Consider the following 26330-nt stretch of genomic DNA (forward strand, 5'->3'; position numbering starts at 1 on the left):
GGGGCCCGGGGAAGGCCTCGGGAAGTCCTTGCAGTTCTGGCTCCTTGAACCCCCTTCCCACGCTCCCCGGGGCTGCCCCGCCGGACCCCGAAGGGCAGACAGTCCCCGCCCAGGTTACAGGACAGGGAACGGTGTCCCCGGGTGCCGGACCTACTGGACCGAACCCCCGCCGAGATCCCGGGCAGGGCCCCGCGGAACACGGCGCGCTGGCCCTGCTGGACCCGGAAGGACAGTCCCTCTGGGCGTGGCCCGGGGCCGGCCGGGCTACAGGACCGGGTCCCGGTTCCCGGGCATTGGCCCTGCTGGACCCGGAAGGACAGTCCCTCTGGGCGTGGCTCGGGGACGGCCGGGCTACAGGGCAGGATCCCGGTCCCGGCGGCAGGCCCCGCCGGACCGGAAGGCGAGTCCCGGCCGGTCCCGCGGAACCCCGGGCGCGCGGCGTTTCCCGTCCGCCGCCGCCGGCTCCGCCGCGCTTCCGCTTCCGCTTCCGGCCATGCGGTTCCGAGCCAGGATCGGGGATGCGGCGTGTCTGAGCCATTTCACGCGTGAGCGGGCGGGGCCGGGCGGGCAGCGGGGAGGGGACGCCTCAGGCCTGTTGGGTCCGGCAGCACCCAGGGCCTCCGCGGCTCCGCTGCCAGCCGGAGCGTTGCCCGGACTCCGGGCCGCGGACACTCACCTAAGGGCCAGTGTCCATGGGGCGCCCCTGACCGCAGCCCACCCGCGCTCCTGCGCCCTTGGACACTCACCTAAGGGCCAGTGTCCATCGGGCGCCCCCGGCCGCAGCCCATCTGTGTCCCCGCCTTGATCCAGGCCAGGGCCGTGGCCAGTCACTAATGAGCCGTTGGCCATGGGGCGCCCCTGGCTGCAGCCCACCCGCGCACCTGCGCCTCCAGACACTCACCTAAGGGCTAGTGTTCATCCGGGCCCACCAGTGTCACCACCGATACCCCGACCCCTGGTCGCAGAAACTCACTGGAGGGTTGATGTCCATGGGGCGCATCTGGCTGCAGCCCACCTGTGCTCCCCCGGACCTCAGACACTCCTGGCCCCAACCCACCCGTGTCCCTGGCAGCACCCTGGCCCTGGGCCTTGAACACTCACCTAAGGGCCAGTGCCAGTGGGGTGCCCCTTGCCACAGTTCACCTGTGCTCCAGCAGTGCCTCGAGCCCCAGGCTTCGGACACTCACTTAAGGGCCAGTGTTCATTGGGGGCCCCTGGCTGCAGCCCACCCATGCTCCTGGGCCCTCAGATACTCACCTAAGGGCCAGTGGACATCATGCACCCCTGACCATAGCCCACCTGTGCTCTTTGGCCCTTGGACATTCATGTAAGGGCCAGTGTCCATGGGGGACCCCTGACTGCAGCCCACCTGCATTCCAGCAGTGCCCCCAGCCCTGGGCCTCAGGCACTCACCTACGGGCCAGTGTCCATAGGGAGCCCCTGGCTGCAACCCACCTGTGTCCCCGGCACCACCCCCAGCCCCAGACCTCGGACACACACCTAAGGGCCAGTGTCCGTGGGAAGGGCCAGGAGACTGAGTTCAGGCGCTTAGCAGTGGAGGGTTAGTGTTGATACTCCAGGTCTTGCTTATCCTCTCTGATAGTTGCCCCAGGTTGAAGTGGAAGTTCTGTGAGCTAGGGCGGCTTCTGGGTTGCTAGCCGAGCTGCCTCAGCTCCTTAGTAGTGTATTCAATCTTCTGCTGTAGGGGTCAGTAACATGATCGCCAAGCTGGCCAAGACCTGCACGCTTCGCATCAGCCCTGAGAAGCTGAACTTCATCATCTGGGATCAGGTGGCCAGCGGGGGAGTGAGCATGTGGTGTGAACTGCAGCAGGTGAGCTGCTGCATCTGAGAGGTCTGAGAACTCCCCAGATACCATTGAAAAGGACACATCTGACACCCTCCCCCCCACCCCTTCTCTTGACAGGAGAACTTCTTCAGCGAATTTCAGATGGAAGGTGTCTCAGCAGAAAATAATGAAATTTATTTAGAACTGACATCAGAAAACTTATCTCGAGCCTTGAAAACTGCTCAGAACGCTAGAGGCTTGAAAATAAAACTGACCAATAAACACTTCCCCTGCCTTACGGTCTCTATAGAATTGGTAAGTAGGAAGCGACCGGATCTTAAATTTCTCAGAAAGGATCACTGTAGCACTCTCCTCCTGTTGTTCATTGATTTGCTTGAGCGGGCCCAGTAACGTCTCCATTGTGAGACTTGTTACTGTGTTTGGCATATTGAATATGTCAAGCACAGCGGGTAGGGCTCTTGCCTTGCACGCAGCCGACCCAGGCCAACCCGGTTCGATTTTTCCACCCCTCTCAGAGAGCCTCCACTGCAAAGCCTGGCAAGCTAACCGTGATGTATTCGATATGTCTCACAATGGAGACATTACTGGTCGAGCTCAGAAAGGATAGAACACGTGAATCCAGGCAGTTGAACACTATGCGGAAAACTCATTGGTTTTATTGAAATAAAAAACTTGTACATGGGCAATTTGTTTTCCACTGGAGTTCATTACTCTTATTTGAGTAGCACTGTGGTCAGTATTAGGCCACTTTATTGTCCCTCTTCTCTATGCAGTCTTTTTATATCCATTTCTTTTAATAGTATTGCTGCCTTGTTGTGAAATCATGATTTTTTTACACATTTCCACTTTTAAAAAGTTCTCCCCTCCTCATCTGCTGTGGTACCTTAAATGAACTCTCTCTCTAATAATGCATTTATCTTCTGTGCTACTACGAGATGAATTTAATGCACAGCTCTCCTCAGACCACACAGACAACCCCACTCCCTCAAACAAACAACCCCCTCCCACACACACACACACACACACACACTCACATACATGCTCATAGAATGAAGTTCAGATTTCTTTTTTAGTAAGCAGCCAGTTATATTTCCCCTTGTGAAGTTTAAGTTTCTTAACATAGTTCAAAGCCCTTAGGTTGTGGCCAAACCTATCTTGGAGCCAGACTCCAGACTGTCCTTCTCTGGGTGGTTTCCTGTCTATTCCATTTACTCCCAACTCCCAGACTAGGCTGACACTGGGACTTTCACTGGATCTCTTTTACGTACTTCTTTGGAACCTTGTCTTCCTTGGGTGTTTGGCTCCTGCTCTCTTCCGTGATAGCCCCCCTTTGCCCTGGCAGCTCTTATTTATGTGTGTTGTGTACTTTATGCTACTGTGTGGACACTTATATCACTATGGAACAGGATTCCTCAGTTTCTTAATATTTTTTGAACTCTTTGTAGTGCTTTCATAAAATTTTTTGAAACTCTTTGTAGTGCAGTTCTTGTTTCTAGTCAGTATTGCATATTACAATATGAAGTCAATGGTAAGTCTTCAGTTGCCAAAGAAAAGCAAGATACTTGCATAATACTTTCCTATCCTGAAATCTGATTATCTGTTGTATCTTTTTAAAAGCCTCTGGAAACCAGCACGGAGTTATCTTTTCAGCAGTGTAGATTTAACAGTACTTTGGGTGTCTTATACACATATTGGGCCCTTGGAGTAAGTGCTTCTGCAAACTGGTTTTCCCTGTGCTGTTACCAACCCCTGCTAGAATACTGTCCTCTTGTCCCCATCTGCCCATGGCTGTTTCTGAAGCATCACCAGAGAGGCCTTTCTTGACATCCTGTCTAGCAACTATCCTACATGCTTATCCACTTGCTTCATTTTATGTCCCATCTAAGACTGTAATGTGTACATTACATGTAGCTCACACAATTTTGTTTCCTTGATTATTGACCTGTTTGTTTTCAGTAGAACGTTAAAAACCTAGTCTTATTTGCTGTACTTTCCTAAGTACAGCAAATACTTTCCTAAGATCCTAACATGACCCAGAACTAAAGGGACATACAATAAATACTTGCTGGATAGATTTGGTGGTGAGGTTAGGGCTTCCAAGCAGTACTGAGGGTCCTGAGACTACCCTCGGCTTTACTCTACCAACCAGGCTGTATCTTGGGCCGATGATGTGGTTCAGCCTGGTGGTGATCAGGGGAACACTTGGCATTGCGTGGAGTTTGATGGGTAAACTGAGAATATTCAACTTAGATTTCTTTGCAGCTTTATTTTGTTGGTTTTTTTTTTTAGCTATTTTTATAAACAATTATAAAAATGTCTCTAAATTCTTCTCTTGACAGATATCGGCATTAAATAGTAGTCGCATTGTGACACATGACATTCCCATAAAGGTTATTCCTAGAAAATTGTGGAGGGATTTACAAGAACCTACAATCCCAGCCTCTGATGTAAGTAATGCTTGGGTCCCTTTGCACATGACAGTGACATTATTTGAATTACTGGATTTTAGTCATGCAGTATGTGTTATTTTTATTTTTATAGGATTTTTTAAATTGAGTCACTGAGATACAGTTACAAAGTTGTTCATGATAGTTTCAGTTATATAATGTTCCAACATCCACCCCCTTCATCTGTGCACCTTTCCCTCACATTTCACCCTGCCCCATCTCCACTGCCTGCCTCTATGGCAGGCACTTCTTTCTCTCTTTCTCTTTTATTTTCCTTTTCAGCACTGTGATTTGCAGTACTGTTACTGAAAGGATATCATGCATATCAGCAGTTCTTTCAGCACTCAATTTCTGTCCAGATTGATCATTTCCACCTATCATTGTCATAGTGGTCCATTCTCTGTCCTAACTGTGCTCCCCCACCCCTTTTGTGCAGGCTCTCTACTTTACTTTTGGATTTGGAGCCACATCATCTGATGGGGCTCATTAACTACTACTGACTCTGCTCAGGCATCGTGGCAGTGCTTGAGGGACATAGTGATGCCAGAAGCAAGCCAAGGCCTCCCATGTACAAAGCATTTGCTCAGCCTCTTGAGCAATTGCTCTTGCTCCTTGTAGTTGATTTCATTTGGAAAGTGTATAGTAGATTTTATTTGCAAGATGTATACACAGGAAGTGATACTCAATTTTAAAGGATACCAAAAGAAAGAAATAGGAATTTTGCTTTCTGTTGTTTACATAAAACTTCTTAAAACAGTGTAGTTTGTAGTAGAAATTATATACTCTTACAGTAGAAGAGAAGTCTTTTGCTCAGGAATAGCACTTAGAAACAAAGGGGCCAGAGAGGTAGTATAGAGGTTGATGCACTAAGGCCAGTTTTGCTTCAATACCAGGCATTGCCTATGTTTTTTGAGCATTGCCAGGCGTGATTCTTGAGCATAGATCCAGGAATAAGCCCATAGCTGGGTATCACCCAAGGAAAAAAGAAAACAAAAAGTTACATTTTGGAAACCTGTCTTCTCTCCTGTGAGTGTTACCTTCTTCAGTCTAGGTTTGTGTTCCACAGAACTTGATCTGTTCTTCTGTAATTAGAATTGCCCAGTTTTGTGTATCTCAATCCTGATGATGGAAATTTTTGCTCCTCCAAAAATAAACTTAATACAATGACTGCCTTGTCTCTTAATCATAATTCATTAAAGAAGGTATTTTGGAAATATCCAGGATGCTTCCAAAATATCCATGATATTTTTCTTTTACCAAAGGAGAAATATAGAGATCTTGGACTACTTGAGGAAAACCATACTGCACCCAGGTTTAACAGTCAGAGTGCTAGTACAGTTATTTCAGTTATTTTTGCAGAGTAGAAGGCCCAACCTTGGTGTCTTTTCCTCTGAGAATTGTTTCCTGTAGTTCTTGAGGCCTGGAACAAGAAGAGAGTCCGTAGGGACTTGGTCCCTGAGGTAACCAGCGCAGGCATAGATTAGTTAAATTATATGGTCATTTTTCTCTTTGTATTTAAAAGGAAGTTTGTTCAGATGATTTTTAAAAAATAGGATTCTAGCTCTTAAGAATACAGGTATTCAGAAATAGATGGTGGCTACTTGTCATTAGCTACATTAATATTTTTAACACTTCTGATTTTTCTCATTGATTTTATAGGTTAGCATTTATTTACCAGTCCTGAAGATTATGAAGAGTGTTGTGGAAAAAATGAAAAACATTAGCAATCACCTTGTAAGTTACTAGCAAATAACTCTGCTGTGTTTGGTTTAGACTGTTTGGAGGAGCCAGACCCTCACTCTCCCTCACCAGGTCCAGGACGGGAAAGAATACCCTCATGGAGGCCTGTTGTGGGCACTGGACTTCCTGTTAAGAGTGTACAGCTTTACAAGGCCCTTTCAATCTGAGCTGCTCTTTCCTATGCAGACTAAATGTCTTTGCTGATATACCTGCTGAGCTGCCAGCTTCTTGGAAAGAGAAACTGACTTAACATCTTTTAGCCCCAGCCACCTCTTAGCAACTAAATCTTTGGAGTTGCAAAAGTTTCCTAAACTGAGAAAAAAATTATGGACCATTTTATCCATAAATTTTGTACTTAAGATCATTTCATGGTTTAATCTGCACAGATTTTGCTTTCACTTAAGTTGGCTTTTAATGAAGATCTGCCAGTAGTTTGTTCTTCTGTGGCCACCTGCTGTTGATCTGCTTGTCAGGCCAGCAGCTTCCTTGGGGAATCTCCAGATAACCCCCCAGAGAGGTTCAGACTAACCCAGGAGAGAAAAGGAGGCAATTATCTTAGGGACCCATTGTTTGTTCTTCTCTCCAATGGAAATGAGTCAGCAAAATACCTGAGACAGATAAAACCATCAGAGCTGTTTTCCTTTGCTTGGTAGTATTGGGGGAAAAAAAGTTTATGGAGTAGCTGCTGTACTGCTGAATCTCCTGCCAGCCCCATATGATACCAGATACCAAGTGGGACTTACCAAGTATACAGAAAGAGTAATCATGGCAAGATCCAGTGTGATCAGACATTTATATCTGATTATATGCGTACAACCTACCCCTATTCCAGACAGAAATAAGGAGTTTGGTTCTATTCTTGTTATTGATGCTGAGCCATTCTTGTTGAGGCTTTTAGTCCTTCCATTATTTTCTACTGAGTATGAGACCCACACAAATAAGGTTGGAGATATGGAAGAGGAGAAGGTTGCACATGTAATTCATGTGGAAACTGAACATGACTGCAAATTATCAACAGACTGCGTTGTGTTTTAAGGAATTATTTCATAGACTCAGGTGGGAGGGTCTTGAATAGCTTGTTAAAATGTATGTTCTGATTCATGAGGTTGGTGTGAATTCTGAAACTGCATGCAGGAATGCTGATACATGAATCTTTGAACATACAGAATGTTTTGTGATTACTTGTATTGTTTTATTCTTAAAATGCTCTTTGACAAACATGGTTCAGAGTTTGATTAGGTCCATTTATTGACCGAACAAGGGAATCGGTGTTGATGTGGTGGTCTAGTGAGTCCTCAGAGTCCTGCAGCCTCGTGCCATGGGGGTCTTGGTGCTTAGCATATGGTGCATGTGGGATTTTGTGCCAAGTGGGGTTGATAGAAAAGTTCCGTAGGAACTTGTTTATTTTTTGTATGTTGAGAGATAATTTATAGTTAGGGATCTTTATAATATAATGACTAGTATTCATAAACATTGGTAACAGCACAGGAAAATCATTGAAAGAAATATGATCTTATCAAAATTCTTAAGAAACTTTGTTAGTGTGCAGGATATTCTGAATATTCATTACAGAACTAACCCACCTAACTGATACACAGTGACTTAGTCATTTGTTAGGTCTCTGGGTGGTTAGCACTCTCATGGGACCATGTCTGCTGCCAGATGTGGTCAAAAGAGATGTAAACCTAGCATTTGATTACTCACAGTTTAGGAATTTGAAGAAAGTGATTAAGCCCGAAGTACTGAGTAGAGTCTGTTGTAGGCTGCTTCCTTGAATTAATCTTTATATATGAAGTCCATTGTTTTTAAAAAGAGTTAGAATATACAGTTCTTGGATGCATTTGAAATCAATGGGTATATGTCATGTGTGAGCTTTGCAGAATTTTGGAAGAGTTCGGACTATTTCCAAAGATTGTTGCTATGTTTTGTTTTAATATCATTTCTGGATTATGTGAGAGTGTTCTAAGAAATATAATAATATTCTTCTGGGTTGTTATTAGGTGACAACTGATTATGGCTTAAACAAAGTACAAACTGCCATATGAGTTTTCCAATACCTGGCAAGCTTAGAAAAGGAGCAGATAATAACATCAAAAGAAATGTACTGCGCTGATTAACAGAATCTTATATTCTACTTTCACACATGTACCTTTCTATGAACTTCTCTTTGGTTTTTTAAGTTTAATTATTTTGTTTTGAACCATATCTGGCAGAACCCAGTCACTTCCTCTGGCATGGTATTCAGTGCGGTGCTGGAAACTCCTCCCACCCCAGGGTTTCATACATATAAAGTTTGAGCTCATGTTTTTCTAGCCAGGAACCTCATTTCTAAACTCTGGTTAAAGGAACCTCTTGGTGATAGAGGGTGGAGCTTGGAAGGAAGGGGCCCCCTGGTCTTCGGAGAAGACACAGGCCCCAGAAGTTTGAGGTGGAAATTGGCAGAGATACTGCCACTCTGTCTGGGTGCTTCGTGCAGATAGCACTCCAGCAAAGTCTGCAACTTGTCAGTTGGCCTCTCCAGGCCTCTGGAATTCGCAAAACTCTCATCCCAACTTCATAATGTAAGCAAAGGGTTTTGGTCTTGTGAAGTGCTAAAGACTTTATGGTTAGTATTAAATTTGTTGTTATGATAAATGAGTGGGCTTATTTATAAAAATAATATGCATATTTATTTGCAGTTAATATGCATATTTAATTTCCATGCTCTCTTTCCATTCTTGTCCCATTATCTTCACATTTTGCTTACATTGCCTTTGCATAAAATAATTGTTCATTTTTCTGTCCCCATAACTCCAAGGCCTAGTTTTGGCGCTCTAAGTAAAAATTCTCACACCTACTATAGTTAAGGGAAGCAGGCACTGGTAGAATGCTTGTTTTTGGAACATTGTATGCATGAAACCCTGTCATTAGTAGCATTGTCAATCGTGGCACTTACAGTAAAGTTACAATTCTCAAATCTATCATTCACAACTCATCTCCTTCCAGATAACTCAGGAACTGCAAATAACTTAGTAGTATCTCATTTGTTTTCGTGTGTTGTATTGATAATACTCAGTTTGATTCGTGCTTTCTTTTCTTGCTCCCCCTTACAAGAATGGGGTAGAAATGCCTCTGTCTCGGAATGATTTCTTTGGAGCCTCCTTATTTAAGAATAACTTAGATTTATTGATGGAAGAGAGAAGCTTTGATAAGTACCTTGCATTTTTTTCCTTTAATTTTTGAAGTCCAGTTGTTTGATCTTTGCAACTGATTTTCCTGGTTGTGTGCCCTCAAATGTCTGCCTTTCCATGTGGCAGACTGCTGAGAGCATCAGACTGAGTCTCCCACTGGGTGCTTAGAGTATCAGGCTCAGTCTCACCCTAGTGCTGAGAGCATCAGTTGAGTCTCCCACTGGGTGCTGAAGTGTCCGGCTCAGCCTCCCTGGGTGCTGAGAGCATCAGGCTCAGTCTCCCCCCCCCCCCCCCCAAGAGCGTCAGGCTCAGTCTCCCACAGGGTGCTGAGAGCATCAGGCTCAGTCTCCCCCTGGGTGCTGAGAACCTTAGTCTGTGGTTTTGAGCTTGTATTTTTTCTAAGATTATGTTTATTGATTTTGATTTGGGGGCCACTCCCGGCTGTGCTCCTGGCTCTGTGCTCAGTAATCACTCTCTCCTGGGAATGAACCATGATCAGCTGTGTACAAGGCCTTATCCCCTGTACTACCTCTGCCTCTTTGCTTCCTTTTACATTCTTTTTATGCTCTAGTTTTCTTCTAAAACTTTCAGTGAACTTGAATCTTCTGTACTAGTTGTTACTTTCTTTCAAACTCCCTTCTTCTTTTAGTTTTTTGAGCCACACCTGGTGATAGAGGCTACTCCTGGCTCTATGCTCAGGAATTATTCTTGGTGGTGCTCCTGGGGACCATATGGGATGCCAGAGATCAAACCCTGGTCGACCATGTACATGGCAAACACCCCACCCCCTGTACTATCACTCAGGCACCACCCACCTCTTTTTCTTTAAATATCTTTGTTCTTCCTTGATACTTTTATTTTTTACCTTTACCCTCTGAGATGTATTTTTGCTTGTTTCCAATTTTCAGCTTTCTTTTATTCTAATTTTTTGTTGAGTGTGTGTGTGTGTGTGTGTGTGTGTGTGTGTGTGTGTGTGTGTGTGTGTTTTGGTGAAGGCGCCCATGGATCACTCCCATCTCTGCGCTGCTCCATGCTGGTGGTTCTCAAAGACCATGCAATATCTGATTGCCAATCAGATCTCCTGCAGGAAAGCATGGACTCAGTGCGCTGAGTCTCTTCCTGGACACTGTTTGCATATTCAGTCTCTTACAGTGACATGCTCTCTGACCATCTCATTTCTGAGCTTCCTTAATTCTAACCCATGCTATTTTTTATAACTTACATTTTAAAATTTTCTTTTAAATCATTTCTTTACATCTGTTTAGTGCAGTGCTTTTATTTTATTTTATTTTATTTTTATTTTATTAGTTGAAACACCATGAGGTACAGGTATAGACTTACAAACTTTTGTGCTTTGGTTTCAGTTATACAAGATCGAGTACCCATCCCTATGCCAGCCCATTTTCCACCACTAATGACCCCAGTAGCCCTCCCACCCCCAACCCCATTCCCTCCACCTCTGTGGCAGGGCATTCCCTTTTGCTCTCTTTCTGTTAGGGTGTTGTGGTTTGCAATAGAGGTATTGAGTGGCCAGTGTTCGGTCTATAGTGTACTTTCAGCACGCATCTTGCACCCCGAGTGAATCCTCCAGACATCCTTTATTTGGTATTCCCTTCTCTATCAGAGCTTTCCCCCTCCCCCCCCCCCCCCCCAAGCATGTACTGACAGCTTCCAAGCCACGGAGCATATCTCCTGGTACTTAATCTCAACTATTCTTGGGTGTTCTTCTCCCATTCTGTTACTTTATATTCCCCAGATGAGTGCAGTCTTTCTATGTCTATCTGTCTGTCTGTCTGTCTGTCTGTCTCTCTCTCTCTCTCTCTCTCTCTCTCTTTCTGGCTCATTTTACTTAGCATGATACTTTTTATGTAGAACTACTTGTATGTAGATTTCATGACTTCATCTTTTCTAACAGCTGTATATTATTCCATTGTGTAGATGTACCAAAGTTTCTTTAACTAGTCATCTGTTCTTGGGTACTCGGGTTTTTTCCAGATTTTGGCTATTGTGAACATTCAAGTGCATATGTCATTTTGACTGTACTTTTTTGCCCCTCCAGTATATGTTCCCAGGAGTGGTATTGCTGGGTCAGATGGGAGCTCAATTTCCAATTTTTTGAGAATTGTCCCTTCTATTTTCCAAAAGTGCTGAACCAGTTGATATTCCCACCAGCAGTGAAGAAGGGTCCCTTTCTCGCCACATCCACGCCAACACAGGTTGCTTTTGTTCTTTTGGATGTGGGCCAGTCTCAGTAGTGTGAGATGATATCTCATTATTGTTTTGATCTGCATCTGGATATGTAGAACATATCCTCATGTGCCTTTTAGCCAATCGGATTTCTTCTTTGAGAAAGTTTTTGTTCATTTCATCACCCCATTTTTGGATGGGGTTGGATGATTTCTTCTTGTGGAGTTCAACCAGTGCTCTGTATATCCTTGATATCAACCGCTTATCGGATGGATATTGGATGAATATCCTTTCCCATGCTTTGTATTTTGGTCACTGTTTCTTATGAGGTGCAGAAGCTTCTTAGTTTAAGATAGTCCCATTTGTCTCTCTCTGTTTTCACTTGCTTGGCGAGTGGCGTGTCATCATTGAAGATACCGTTAGCTTCAATGTCATGGAGGGTTTTGCCAACTTGTCTTCAATGTACCTTATGGATTCTGGTCTGATGTTGAGGTACATGTACTTTTGTACATGGTATTAGGTAGAGTTCTGAGCCCATTTTTTTTTTTGGCATGTAGCTGTCCAGTTTGCCAGCACAATTTGTTAAAGAGGATTTCCTTGCTCCACTTTACAATTCTTGCTCCCTTATTAAAGATTAGATGATCATATATTTGAGGGGGTGTTTCAGTATATTCAACCCTGTTCCATTGGTCTATGGCTCTGCCTTTGTCCAGTACCATGCTCGTTTAATTATTACTGCTTCGTAGTAGAGTTTGAGGTTGGGGAAGTTGATTCCTGCCATTTTCTTTTCCCCCAGAATTGCTTTAGCTATTTGTGGGGGCTTATTGTACCATATGAATTTCAGGAGTGTTTGCTCCATTTCTTTGAGGGATGTCATGAGTATCCTTATAAGGATGGCAATGAATTTGTAAAATGCTTTGGGGAATGTTGCCATTTTGACAATGTTAATTCTCCCCATCCATGAGCAGTGAATATTTTTCCATTTCCTCGTGTCCTCTTTTATTTCCTGAAGTAGCATTTTGTAGTTTTCTTTGTTCAGGTCTTTTATGCCCTTAATTAAGCTGATTCCCAGGTACTTGATTTTCTGAGGCATGATTGTGAATGGGATGATTTTTTTCATGTCACTTTCTTCTCATTATTTGCGTATAGGAAAGCCATGGACTTTTGTGTATTGATTTTATAGCCTGTAACTTTACTATACAAATCTATTGTTTCTTGGAGTTTCTTGGTAGAGGTTTTAGGGTTCTCTAAGTATAGTATCGTATCATCTCCGAATATTGAGAGCTTGAGTTCTTCCTTTCCTGTCTGAATGCCCTTAATATCTTTTCCTTGCCTAACTGCTATTGCAAGTACTTCCAGTATTAAATTGAACAGCAGTGGAGAGAGTGGGCATCCTTGTCTCATCCCTGATCTTAGAGGGAAGGCTTTCGGTAGGCTTGTGGTAGATGACTTTAACTATATTGAGGAAAGTCCCTTCTATACCCATTTTGGCGAGGGTTTTCATCATAAATGGGTACTGGATCTTGTCAAATGCTTTCTCTGCATCTATTGATATGATCATAAGGTTTTTATCTTTTCTTTTGTTGATATGATAGATTATGTTGATTGATTTCTGAATGTTAAACCATCCTTTCATCCCCGAAATGAATCCCACTTGGTCATGTGTATGATCTTTTTGATGAGTTGTTGAATTCTCTTTGCTAGTATTTTGTTGAGAATCTTTGCATCCGTGTTCATCAGGGATATTGGCCTGTAGTTTTCTTTTCTTGTGGTGTCTTTGTTTCTTTTGGTATTAGAGAGATATTTGCCTCATAGAAACTGTTTGGGAGAGTTTCTGTTTCTTCAGTTTCCTGGAAAATCTTAAGAAGTGGCAGTAGGTCCACTTTAAATGTTTAGAAAAATTCACTGTTGAATCCATCTGGACCTGGACTTTTGTTTTGGGGATTACTTTTGATTACAGTTTCAATTTCCTTGATATTAATAGGACTATTCAGGTATTCTAGATCTTCTTGATTCAGCCTTGGGAGATTATAGGAATCCAGGAATTTATCCATTTCTTCTAAGTTCTCTTGTTTCGTGGCATTCAGATACCCTAAGTAGTCTCTGATGATCTTTCAAATTTCTTTGGTTTCTGTTGTGATATCCCCCTTTTCATTTCTGATTTGGTTTATTAGGGTTCTCTCTCTCTTTCTTTGTGAGTCTTGCTAGTGGTTTATCAATCTTGTTTAATTTCTCGAAGAACCAGCTCTTGGTTTCATTGATCTTTTGGATTGTTTTTTGGGTTTCCATGTCATTGATTTCTGCTCTAAATTTTATGATCTCTTTCCTTCTGCCTGGTTTGGGCTCCTTTTGTTGGTCTTTTTGTAAGATTTTGAGCCATGAAGTCAAGTTGTTTATGTGGGTCCCTTCATCCTTCTTGAGAGGATGAAGGGGCCCACATATGATTTCAGAGCTACAAATTTTCCCCTTAACATGGCTTTAGCTGCAACCCACAGGTTCTGGTAACTTCTGTCTTCATTCTCATTTGTTTCCAGGTGTCTTTTGATTTCTTCCTTGATTTCTTTCCTGACCCACTTGTTGTTCAACATTGAGTTGTTTAATTTCCAGGTGTTTGATTTGGTTTTCTGCATCTGTATATGATTAACTTCTATTATCAGTGCATCATGGTCTGAAAATATAGTTGATACAATTTCTATCTTCCTGATTCTGTTGAGGTATGCTTTGTGGCTCAGCACATCTATTCTGGAAAATGTTCCATGTGCACTGGAAAAGAATGTGTATTTTTTTTTTGAGGATATGAAGTCCTGTATAGATCTGTTAGCCCTCTCTCTTCTGTTTATTCCTTCAGAGCCATTATTTCCTTGCTTATTTCCTTGCTGAGTTTTAATCTTCTTGATTTATCCAGAGGAGATAAGGTGGTGTTGAAGTCCCAGCTACTATGGTGTTGCTCGCAATGTCCTTCTTAAGGTCTGTTAGCAGTTGTTGTAGGTATTTGGCTGGTCCCTCATTGGATGCATATACATTTAGGAGTATGATTTCTTCCTGCCTTGATTAATAAAAATGGCGTTCACTGTCCCTTCTAATCTTTTTCAACATGAAATCTATGTTGTCCAATACTAGTAAGACCACCCCAGCTTTTTTGAGGGGGGTGTTTGCTTGTATGATTGTTTTTCAACCTTTGACTTTGAGTCCGTGTTTTTTTCTGACTGTTTAGATGTGTTTCTTGTAGGCAGCAGAATGTTAGGTTCTGTCTCTGAATCTATTTTGCCACTCTGTGTCTCTTAATTGGTGAATTTAGACCATTGACATTGAGAGAGATTATTGTTATGGGGTTTTGCGTCATCTTTCTTTAAGGATTTGTTGTGCTTGTAGGGGTTTGTCTTGTCTTACAGTATTCCCTTTAGCCCATCTTTTAGGTTTTGTTTTAAGTCTGTGAAGTTCCTGAGCTGTTGTTTATCCACAAATAGTGGACTGTTCCTTCGAGATTGAGTGAGAGTTTAGCCGGGTAAAGTATTCTTGGTGAAGCATTCATTTTATTGAATTTTTTCGCTATATCCCACCATTGCTCTCAGGCTTGGAGGGTTTTCTCTGATAGGTCTGCTATGAATGTAAGGGGTTCTCCTTTGTATGTGACCTTGCTGCTTGCAGTATTGTGTCTCTATTCATGGCATCATAATTCTAACTATGATATGTCTTGGAGTGTTTTTGTTAGGGTCTCTTTTAGCTGGCACCCTTTGGGCTCCTTGAATCTGGATGTCTGTCTGCATTCTCCAGCTCTGGGAACTTTTCAGCAATGATTTCTTTAACTGTGGTTTCTTATTGGGATTGCTTCCCTGACTTTCTGGTATTCCAGTGATTGTAATGTTGTTCCTCTTGAAATCATCCCCTAGGACCCTGATTCACTCTAGAGCTATTTTGAGGTCTCTTTCCATTGTTTATTGTTGCCTGTAGGCTTTGTGCAGCTCATCTTACAGTTCATTGATTCAGTCTTCGGCTGTAACCATTCTGCTGTTGAGGGGACACACTGAGTTTTTTATTCCATCTACCAAATCCTTTATTCATGACACTTCTATGAGTAGCTTTCCTATTTCTCCTCTCATTCCTTCCTGTATTTTCTTGATTGTCCGATCCATTGTTTTTTTCATGTCCTCTAATTTACTGGCTATCTGTCCCACCATTTCTTTGAGTCATTGGACATCTTCATTACTTCATCTCTGAATTCGGAGAGTTTACATTTGTTAGTAACACCATTGAGGCTTCTGGACTCTTTTTATCGTCCTCTCCTCATGGTGGGGATTTGCGGTTTCTTCATGTTGTGGTGGTGGTATGGAGACTGAGATGTGACACCAGATTGCTGGGTATGGGTAATGTAACTGTAGCCATGAGAGCAGCCATCAGCCCCGAAACAGCCCACGCCCACTTCTGCAGAGGCCACGCCCCTACGGGTACCTGGTGTGTGGTGGGGTGCAGACCTGGGTGAGGGAGAAAACCGGGCACAGCGTTGGGATGGACCAGAGCAGTGCTTTTAAATGTGGTTTTTGCCCAAAGTTATTTTTCTCTTTCAGAATATATGTTTTTTGTGGGATTTGACCAGAATTCTATTGTTTCAGTTGGTTTCTCTGGGTCTATCAGAAGGAGTTGTAAGTGTGAGGTAGAAATTGCAGTTTCTATCTCTAGACTCTTGGACTTCTTGATTTCACTGTAACCATGGAACATTAAGATACCCAGTGTGTCCTGTAGCTACCTCTCCTACTTTCCTGAGAGCTCCCCGTCTTACTCTTCCCTCGGCCAAAGGCATAACACTGTTCTATTTGACTTGTACTTTTGCTTCTTCAGGCTTCCTCCTTATCACTGCTACTCTTCTATGAGGTTCTTTTGTTGGGGCTCCTATTTTCACTTTTTGGCACGGGGGCCACAGCTGGCAGTACTCAGGGGACAATATATGGTGCCAGGAATCAAGCCCAGATTGTTCGCGATCAAGGCCAGCACCCTACCTGCTGTACACTCTTTGGCTTCAGGTCTTCCAGCTCTCCCTCCTGGTCCAGTGTCCTGGCAGGAACCCCTTACCCTATTTCCACTTGTTCTTTGGGTTTCCACTGGGCTCTCCATTCTTGCCATGCAAAATAGCTTGGAAGTTTGGCGATTTCTAAGTTTCTTCTTCTTAATTTTTTTTTATTGTTTTGGTTTTTGGACTGCATCTACAATGCTCAGGGCTTACTCCAAGCCCTATACTCAGGAGTCACTCCTGGCAGATTTGGGGACCAAATGGGTTGTGGGAATCAGACCTGTGTGCAAGACAAGTACCTTACCTGCTGTACTGTCGCTGTGTCCCCTCTTAAGTTTCTGCTTCTTAGGCCTTGATTCTCTCTGTTGCAAAATGTCACATGGGTCTTGGTGCTTTTGGGAATAATCTGGAATCTAATGGGACACACAGTCACCTTGTTTTGATGATGTCCATGTTTTTGGGGTTTTTTCTTTCCCTTTTTTCTTTCTTGAGACTATATAAAATACTCCATTTGCAGATTATTGAAGCAAATCTAAATGGAGAGTTGAACTTGAAAATAGAAACCAACCTTGTGTGTGTTACAACTCATTTTAAAGATCTTGGAAACCCTCCATTAGGTAAGTTTTCTGATGAGTTACAATTTTATTTTGATTAATAAATTACTTCAGATAAAATTCCAGTGAGTGTGCTTCCTTCATGGGGAAAGAACAGATCATCTGCAGGATTGCCTGCAGGAATTTATGGAATCCTGCCACTGAATGGGAATTGATTGGCTCAGATTTCTTTTCTCATCCGGAAAATGTCAAGTGACACTAAGTAATCTGCAAGAGCTTTTCTGTATCTTAAATTCTTCTTTCTGCTCTAAACCTTTTTTTTTTTTGTGGATGGGCATTTCTGGTGGTTCTCAGGGCTTACATCTGACTCTGCACAGGGAACCATATATGATACCTGGGATCAAACCTGGATTGGCTGTGTACAAGGCAGGTGTCTTACCCTCTGTAGTATCTCTTTGGCCCCTGCTTTTAACATTGCATGTCTCACTTTAAATGGAGTCAGAAATTAGCGAATGCGAATGTTCCCTAGGTGCTTAAATTTGTCATCTCATGCCAGGTGATAGGGGACTGTAGAATAAGTGAGGAGATATATTTAGAGAGAATTGGAAGTGTCACAGAACTTACACAGCTGGGAGAGATACTTTTGTGGGAATGAACAGGGGATCAGAAGCAAAGTGAGGGTTTTGGGGTGGGGGGCTTATATATATATATATATATTTTTTTTTTAATCGAATCACCGTGAAATACACTTACAAAACTTTCATGATCAGGTTTCTGTCACACAATGTACATTCACTGACCCTCCACCCGTATACATTTCCCACCACCAGTATCCCAGAATCCCTCCTGCCACCATCGCTTTCCCCCACCCGCCACCACAGCCTGCCTCTGTGGCAGGCATGTTTCCTCTCCCTCCCTATCCCCCTTCCCCTTCTTTCCCTTTTGGGCATTTTGGTTTGCAGTATAGATACTGAGAGGCCATCATATTTGATGATCCTTTACTCACGTTCAGCACATGTCTCCCATCCTGATTGATCCCTTCCATTGTCATAAGGATCCTTTCTCTATCTCAACTGCCCTCTCCCCCAGCTTTTTTTCCCCCTTAAGTTGCCTTTAATTAAATAGATGGATCGGATATGAACAAACTCGGAAAACTTTTTTATTATTATTTATTTATTTTTATTGAATCAGTGATCTAGAGCATTACAGAGATGTTCGTGATTGTGTTTCAGTCATACAGTGTTGCAACACCCATCCCTGCACCAGTGTAGTTTCCCAGGACCAGTGTCCCCAGTTTCCTTGTCTCCCCAGCTCTTGAGGCAGGCTTCCACCTGTGGACCAGTACTCCTGGCCCTTAGCAAGTATTTTTAATAACTTGCATGTGTTCTAAAGCAAACATAATAGACCATATTTAGAATTTGAGAGGCAAATTACTACAAGTTTGTTTATCAACACATATTTCAATAAGGAATGGACATTATGGGGTAAGTGCATACTATTATAGCATATTAGAATCTGTATGTTTAAAACTTCGATACTACTTATGTGATCCAGGTTTGTTTTATCACCCTTAGCAGAAGATGGGTCATAGTTTAGCTCCCTGGAAATTAGCATAGAATTTAAAGAGTCAGGACTTAATAAATGCTTGCTTAATAAGTAATGACATTTTACCATATCTTGTAATACTTCTTCACTAGTAATGTAAACAGTTTATGGATTGTTGGTTATATTGCTATATCTGGGTACCCTATCATATCTCCAAAGATTTTTTTGTGGGGAGGAGTTTTGGGGCCATACTAAGCAGTATTCAGAGGCTACTCATGACTTGGTACTTGGGAGTTGCTTCTAGTGATGCTTGGGTTTCTGGCAGGAATGGGAGAACTTAAGCCCAGGCCTCCTCCATACAGTGCATGCCCTCTAATCTGGTGTGCTATATTTTGAGCCCAGATATTGTATTTTAAAACATTTGTATCATTTTAGCCTCTGAAAACAGATCTCAAGATAGAAATCCAGAACAAATGGCTGAAGTGCACATAGACATTAAGAAGCTCCTACAACTTCTTGCTGGACAACAAGTAAATCCGACGAAGGCTATCTGCAGTAAGTTTATGTCTTTATAGTTTCAGAATTTTGTGCAGTCATATAAACACGAAAATAATCTCAGTCATGTGGTCTGAGGTTTTCTGGAGCACAGAGGCATTTGGCTTTTTTTTTTTTTTTTTTGATTCATAAATCCCTGAAAATGCATCTAGACTCAGCTCCGGGCACCTTAATGAGGATACTTCTGGAACCAGTATCCATTGGTTTTGTAGGTAGTCCAGACTGTCTATGCCAGGACGAGTAAATATCAGGTGTTGCATTCTTGCTCTCTTGGTCTCCCCTTTCTTGATTCATCTGAGTTTCTGACACATCCTCACTAGTTGTGCTATGTCTTAAGGCATTTAGGCTTCCTTAAGATTCCACTTATTGGGGTCAGAGATAGTACAGGAATTTAGACACTTGCCTTGCATAGATGCACCTGGCCTTAGTTCCATCCCAAGAACTGCATATGGTCTCCTAATCACTGTCATCAGTGAACCCTGAACACTGTCAGGTGTGGCTCAAAAACCTCAAATATATCAATTTAAAAAAAAGAATGAATTGCAGAATGTTTGGGGCCACAAAAAGAGGGAAAAAGTGGAGGAGGTCCGAATCTTGCCTTGTGTGTAGCCACCCTCGTTTAAATTCCTGGAATCACTCCTAGGACTCCTGGGGCAGGGCTACTAAGTGACCAGGACCAGGAATAGCCCATGAGCTATTCCTCCTCCACCCCTAAAGACCCCTCCCCCAGCCCCAAAGAGTCTCAGTCATTAATGGTAATGGTGGTCTAGTGATACTGCTTTGGTTTCACTTTCTCAGCTACTCACTAGTTTTCACACTTGTCATGGACCAAAATGGCTTATCAGCCAAGAAATTTTCAAGACTGCCTGTTTACTGCTAAGATCACAGCACCTGAAAGACAGCATTGGCCTTGTTTGGAATTGGCCCCCTTTTATATGATAACTCATAGGCTGACCACTTAGTTATCCTAACCACTTAGCTATCCTAGATGACATTAGACAAGATTATGATATAAAATAAGATTATAAGATTAGATAAAATAAGATTATGGAACACAGAAGATAGTGCAGGGGACAAAGGGCCAGAGATTCCAGGACACTAGAAGGCTTGATCTGTTGGACAGGAACTATGCTGAATTCTGAGAAACTTGGGCACGATGATTGCGAATCTCTGGGGCTGCATGTAGCACAGCTAGATTTCAGCATGGACCTTTACCAATTTTAGATAACACTTCTCCAAAGACCAGCATGTAGAGCAGCCATCAGGAATCTCTGTAAGTGCAAATACCTACTCGCTCTCTCTGAGACCCTCAGTCTTCATTTCTAACAGGTTCCTGGATGATTCCCACTGTCAGGCCTGACAGACCTGCCTTCGGTGGCCATATTGCAAACTAGCAATACGTGTTGAATAGTAACTCAGAGAATGGCACACTTACTCCGACTGAACGTGCATTGTGCGTGCATGTAACCATAAAGCAGAGGAGTGTGTTGATGTTGGCAAGACTTCAGAAAGGTGACAGGTGAACTTGAGTGTAGCAGAAAGATGAACCCAGTAACATTATGACAGCCGAAATTGTTGTGCATTATGCGTTCCTTATACCTTTTCTTGTCCTCCCCACCCCCACGCTCCTTTTCTGTCAGGGCCTGTGGCTGGCCTGCTCCACGTGTAGCTCCATAGTCTCTCCCAGATGTGTCTCTACTTTTGCTATCCTGTGTATTCCCACTGCTCGTGTTTCTCTGCTGGCCCTCCACTTGCTTCTACCGTCAGTTCTCGTGTGACTCGTCTCTCCATAGCTAGGGCCCCTGTGCTGTAGCCCTGTAACTCTCTTTGCCAGTGGCTATAGCTGGTCTTGATTGGATTTCCTTGTGTGCCTTGCTGTGTGGAGAGCAAGCTGTCTTACCCTTGGATTCTTCCTTGCAGCAGTTCTCCTCCTAATTCAGTTACTGGCACCCTGGGTTCTGCACTAGTATTGTCACACTAAGTCATTCTCCCTTTTCCCTTGCTCTTAAAAGAGAGGAGCTATAGCACATTTACCTTTTTTTGGTCTTTGTACCCATGTCTTGGAATATGTCCCTAGCCACACATATTATCTTGGTCTCATCTTGCTAGAATGTACAGGATTGCTGAATGTACATGAGCTGACTGAAGTCTTACCGTTATTCTCATGGACACTTGGCTGTTTTCAACATGTTTCGGCTGCCCAGTGGCAGGAAGCTGCTTTTTCCTGCATGCATTGTGGGTCCCAGGAAGGCTGCTTTGGGAGCTTCCAGCACAACAACCAGCAGCTCCTTCTCTCTTCCTCTCCACGACTAAGTGTTGATGAGTTGACCTGAACTGGCTGCTTTGTTCAGTGTCACCGTACAGTCCACTTGCCTCTGTAGAAGGCAGTTCCAGGATGAAAAAGAAAACATTAATAGGAATGACTGCGTGTGCTGGAACAGACCTTTACAGTAATGTGTTTTCTTCTCTCCCTAGATATTGTGAAAAACAAGATTGTTCATTTTGACTTGCTCCATGAAGATGTGTCCTTGCAGTACTTCATCCCTGCTTTGTCATAGAAACAAGTTATATATGCGGGACCTCGGGGGCCTCTGTCAGATCCTGGAAAAGCAGCAGGGGGATGTGCCCTAAGTCACTTGTGTTTTTATGGCAGCGTAAATCCTGTACATATCACTTATCTTGCCATTGTAAAACAATTTTTGTTTTTGTTTTTGTTTTGGGGTTCCATCCAGCACTGCTCAGGACTTACTCCAGGCTCTGGTCTCAGGGATTCTGGCAGTGCTCAGGGGAGCATATGCAGTGTCAGAGACTGAACAGGGGATTGACCATTTGCAGGACAAGTTTGCCTTACTCACTTTCTGGCCTACTGGTAAAATATTTTAACTAAAAATAGTGAAGCACAGTTGGATAAAATGTATTACTTCACATATCTTGTATATTTCTCATGTATTTTGTTTTGTAAAATATTGAAAGAAAGATAGAATCTGGATTTTAAATAGCACTTTTAATTGAAGTTATAAAAAATGTTCCTATATTTAGAATTAGTGTGGTAATAAAAATTTGCAAAAGTATTATGTGCAGAGTATTGCATTTTCTTGCCCATGATGCTTTCTCCAGCTCAGTGTGTTGTAGCATTTATTTTGGGGAGTGGATTGCCGAGCACACCTGAGCTTATCACTCCTCTGGCTGTCTCTGTTGCTCAGACGAATGTCTCCTCAGAGTACGGATCGGGTCTTGTGAGACATGGAGAGCAGAGCCTGCTTCTGGCCCTGAGTCCATATCTTTGTTCCTTCTTTTTTTTTTCTTTTTGGGTCACACCCCGCGATGCACAGGGGTCACTCCCGGCTCTGCACTCAGGGATTACCCCTGGTGGTGCCCAGGGGACCATATGGGATGCTGGAAATCGAACCCGGGTCGGCCATGTGCAAGGCAAATGCCCTACCTGCTGTGCTCCCTCTTGTTCCTTCTAAGTGTTTCTTAATTTGGAAGTAACGCTGAGGTGTTTGGCATAGGGAAAAACAAGACCTCGCATGTGTTTCTCATTAGGTCCTGACACGTGATCCTATGCATGTGTTGTAGCAGGCCCAAACTCCTCTTGGGTCTTGCTCCTCTTCTCAGGGGACATCTGTCACATTCCCCAGTATGAGTAAATCTTTTCTTATGAAGCAGCACATCATCGATGCCATTTTAATGTCACAAGAAAAAAAATGAGGAGAAAAAGGGAATCACTTAGGATAAAAGGAAGAAAAAAGAAATCAAAAAGCCTTGCATTTTTTTTTTTCTGATTTGGTCCTGTTGTTTGGTAAAACCAATGTATTTGAGTTTTCTGATATCCCTAATGTTCAAATGGGTTGTAATATTTTGTTAAATCAATATATTCACATTTAATTCTGAACACCTTCTCTCCTCTCTGCTTATAAGAAAATTAATTATAACTGTAGTGGTGAAACTTAAATCATGGTTGGGGCTGGAGTGATAGTACAGCATGTAGGACATTTGCCTTACACGCAGCCAACCCGCTTTCGGTCCCCAGCATCCCATATGGTCCCCCAGGCATCGCCAAGAGTGATTCCTGAGTGCAGAGCCAGTAGTAACCCCTGAGCATTGCCAGTGTGACCCAAAAAGCCCCCCCCCCCCCAGAAAAAAACCCCAACTTAAATCATGGTTTATAGTGAAGCAATGTCAGCAGTTTCCTGTTAAAGAAAATATTAGTGAATTACTTCTCTGGAAAATGAGTTACTACAGATTATTATTAAGGTGATCATTTGTTTGCTTGTCTTGGGGCCATCCCCAGAGGAGCTCGGGGATTGTTCCTGCCTGCTCAGTGATCACACTGGTGTGCTCATGGGGTCACCTGTGGACCCAAAGCAGGCAGGCTTCACTGTTAGGAAGGCATTCTCTCTCCAGCCCTTGGCAAGATTATTTTAGTGTATATTGAAAATAGACTGTCTCTTTAGTTTAAAAGAAAAAGCTTATTCATCTGAAGTATACAAATTTAAAGGCATTTTTTGGCTTTCCGTGACAGGGGCATGCACTCTTAGACATCTGGAAAAAGTGTCTTTTTCATCTGCTTTAATTTTGTAGATTTAAACATTTGAAAATGTCCTAAAATCAGTTATATATCCTCTTATTTCTATAGTGTGTTTTTGATTTTTTGTGGGGGTAGGGGCTACTTTGTGGTCACACCTCCTGACTATAGTCTGGGACCCTTCCTGGATTTCTGGAGGGCCTGGGAGACTGTATGGGTGCCAGGGATTGAGCTCTGGTTGGCTGCATTCAAGGTCATTTCAGTCTATACAATTTTTTTTTTTTAAGTTTTGAGTTTGATTACTGTATTGTGGTATTTGACCAAACACCCAGTAGTGCTCAGGGACCATTACAGTCTGTGCTCAAAACTGCATGCTCAGCATTGAGAGCTCTCTGTGGCAGTGATTTGGATGACTTTATGACCCACGTCTGTCTGTAGCCCTTGCTAATAGGGTCTTTTGGAGTCAGATCTGTTTCTAATCCTTGCTGCTCAGAGTGCCGTTGAATGGTTATTCTTATCCCACATGCATAGGCCAGAGAGCACTGATAGTCATTGTAGACCTATGGAGTGTCCCTTGTTGCTTTATTGAGAGGTATGTCATTTTGTTGGGTCAGGAGATAGCAATTTGGCCCATTTGAGAAATGAATCAGTTTAGTTTATTTCAATACTTAAGTTTCAATACTTAAGTCTTTGGATCTCTTAATTGTTGTTGTTGTTGTTGTTGTTTTATAGACACTTTTGTTTTGTGTCTGTACTTGATGATGCTTAGGGGTTACTCCTGGCTCTGTGCTCAGGGATTATTCACATGGTGCTCAGAGAAGCACATTGGAAGCTGGGGATCCAAGCAAGGCAAATGCCCTATCCACTCCACTGTACTATTGCTACCACCCCAAGACGCGAGTTTTTTGTTGCTGTTTTTATGATGCAAAACTGTGTAAGTTCTTTTTCCTTTAGTTGGTCATTTGGGCCCGCACCCAGAGATACCAGCTGTAAAAAATCCCACATGCTTGCACAGAGCTGTGAAAATCCCCCTCTTGGGCCGTGTAAGCCCCTTGAGTAGGGATTATACATGAGAGGATGTTCTCGGGCTCTCTGGGCGGCTCTTTCGCCGCCGCGTTTGGTGCTCTTGAGCTGCTTCTCCACCCGGGATGGCTATTGCCTTGGACGGACGAAGGAAGCTGGTAGCTGATTAGTTGCCATTTATTCCATCTCCGGTCTCTCCCAGTATGTTCTAGAGAGAATATGTGTTTCTGCAGAGTGGAAATAAGCCAAGAGAAAGAAAGAAAGACGAGCAAGTAAGATAGATACATGTTCAAAGAGGAACATAGGCTTGGGGAGCAAACTTCTGGGCAGCTTTTGATGCGTTGGTTCTTTGAATCTGCTATGTGGAAGACTAGATGTGGTTTTGTGCTTTTAACTACCATGAGATACAGTTCCAAAGTTGCTTATGATTGAGTTTCAGTCATGCAGTGTTTGAGCACCCATCCCTTCACCAGTTTATACTGCTTACCCATGTACCGGCTGGAGCGATAGCACAGCGGTAGGGCGTTTGCCTTGCACGCAGCCAACATGGCCAACTCGAGTTCGATTCCTCCACCCCTCTCGGAGAGCCCAGCAGGCTACCGAGAGTATCTTGCCCGCATGGCAGAGCCTGGCAAGCTCCCCGTGACGTATTCGATATGCCAAACAGTAACAACAAAGTCTCACAATGGAGATGTTACTGGGCCCGCTCGAGAAAATCGATGAACAACGGGAGGACATTGACCCATGTCCCCAGTTTCCCTTCTGTCACTACTCCAACTCCTACTTCTGCGCCTACCTCTATGGCAGACACTTTTTTTTTAGGGGGAGTCAGAGATAAGGGGCTAGGAAAATTTAAGCATCTCTAATCCTATGTTCATGACTAATATCTCAGGTTCCTTACTATCTCCCCTACAGAAAGCCATTGCCTAACAGCACTAAACAGTGAGCTGTGGCTGGGCATTGGGAATAGACCCTCACTTGAGTCCTGTGCTAGAATGCTCGGTTTTGCCTTCAAGCAGTGGAAGTGTTTGGTGACATTCATATAGCAGGAAATGTTGACAAAGGGGCATAGATCTGTTTGAAGAGATGGGATTCTGCCCTTAAAGTGTCCTAAAGGTGTCTAATAGGAAGCTTGAGAGTCTTTGGGACTTTTATAGTTTAACTCAGTGCCGACAGTCCTTGAACCAGGAGGTAGCAATCATCTGTTATGGCTAAAAAAATCTCAAAGTGATTGATTAATTGCATTAATAAGCATAGAAACTGCTTGTATAATAGTATGTATGGCTTCATCGCATCTTTCTGGAGTTCATTTTTGTATTATATATATATGGGAAGCCCTAAAAAAATTGGTGTGTTCTCTAATACTTCTGCATGTAGAAATTTATCTGCATAAAGATAATGATACTTTTTGTTCAGAGTACTCTTTGAAAAAACTTGAAATACCATAATGAGTCAAGATTGCTTAAATGAACTATGATTTAACAGTGTTCACAATCACCATCACAACCATCCTGTTATTCGTCGATTGCCTCGAGCAGGCCCCAGAACGTCTCCTTCATCCTAGTCCTGAGATTTTTTTTAAAAAGTGCCATATTCAAGGCTCTTTCAGAGTTAGGAAAATGAGACCCTTCATTTGTTACTGGTATTTGGCATATTGGGTATGCCACGGGGAGTTTGCCAGACTCTGCTGTGTGGGCAGGTTACATTCGGTAGCCTGTCAGTTTGGATGACGGGCACTGGTGGAGGGATGGGCACTTGATCATTGTA

General features: G+C 43.2%; 1 protein-coding gene across 1 annotated transcript; it reads left to right on the forward strand.

Moving 5' to 3' along the window:
* Positions 1-381: 381 nt before the first annotated feature.
* HUS1 (HUS1 checkpoint clamp component) lies at positions 382-22083 on the forward strand. The gene is made up of 8 exons (XM_056138214.1): positions 382-545; positions 1706-1833; positions 1927-2103; positions 4149-4256; positions 5916-5990; positions 16876-16975; positions 18893-19012; positions 21488-22083. Exons 1-8 carry the CDS (start codon positions 494-496, stop codon positions 21568-21570), a joined length of 843 nt encoding a protein of 280 aa, XP_055994189.1. The 5' UTR covers positions 382-493; the 3' UTR covers positions 21571-22083.
* Positions 22084-26330: the final 4247 nt, after the last annotated feature.

Source organism: Sorex fumeus, unplaced genomic scaffold (genome assembly GCF_029834395.1).
Source record: "Sorex fumeus unplaced genomic scaffold, SorFum_2.1 ptg000128l, whole genome shotgun sequence".
Taxonomy (NCBI): domain Eukaryota; kingdom Metazoa; phylum Chordata; class Mammalia; order Eulipotyphla; family Soricidae; genus Sorex; species Sorex fumeus.

Coding starts and splice junctions, on each gene's coding strand:
- HUS1 (XM_056138214.1), top strand. CDS start 494: ATGCGGTTCCGAGCCAGGATCGGGGATGCGGCGTGTCTGAGCCATTTC. Junction 4,257..5,915: donor CTACAATCCCAGCCTCTGAT/GTAAGTAATGCT, acceptor TTGATTTTATAG/GTTAGCATTTATTTACCAGT. Junction 16,976..18,892: donor TCTTGGAAACCCTCCATTAG/GTAAGTTTTCTG, acceptor GTATCATTTTAG/CCTCTGAAAACAGATCTCAA.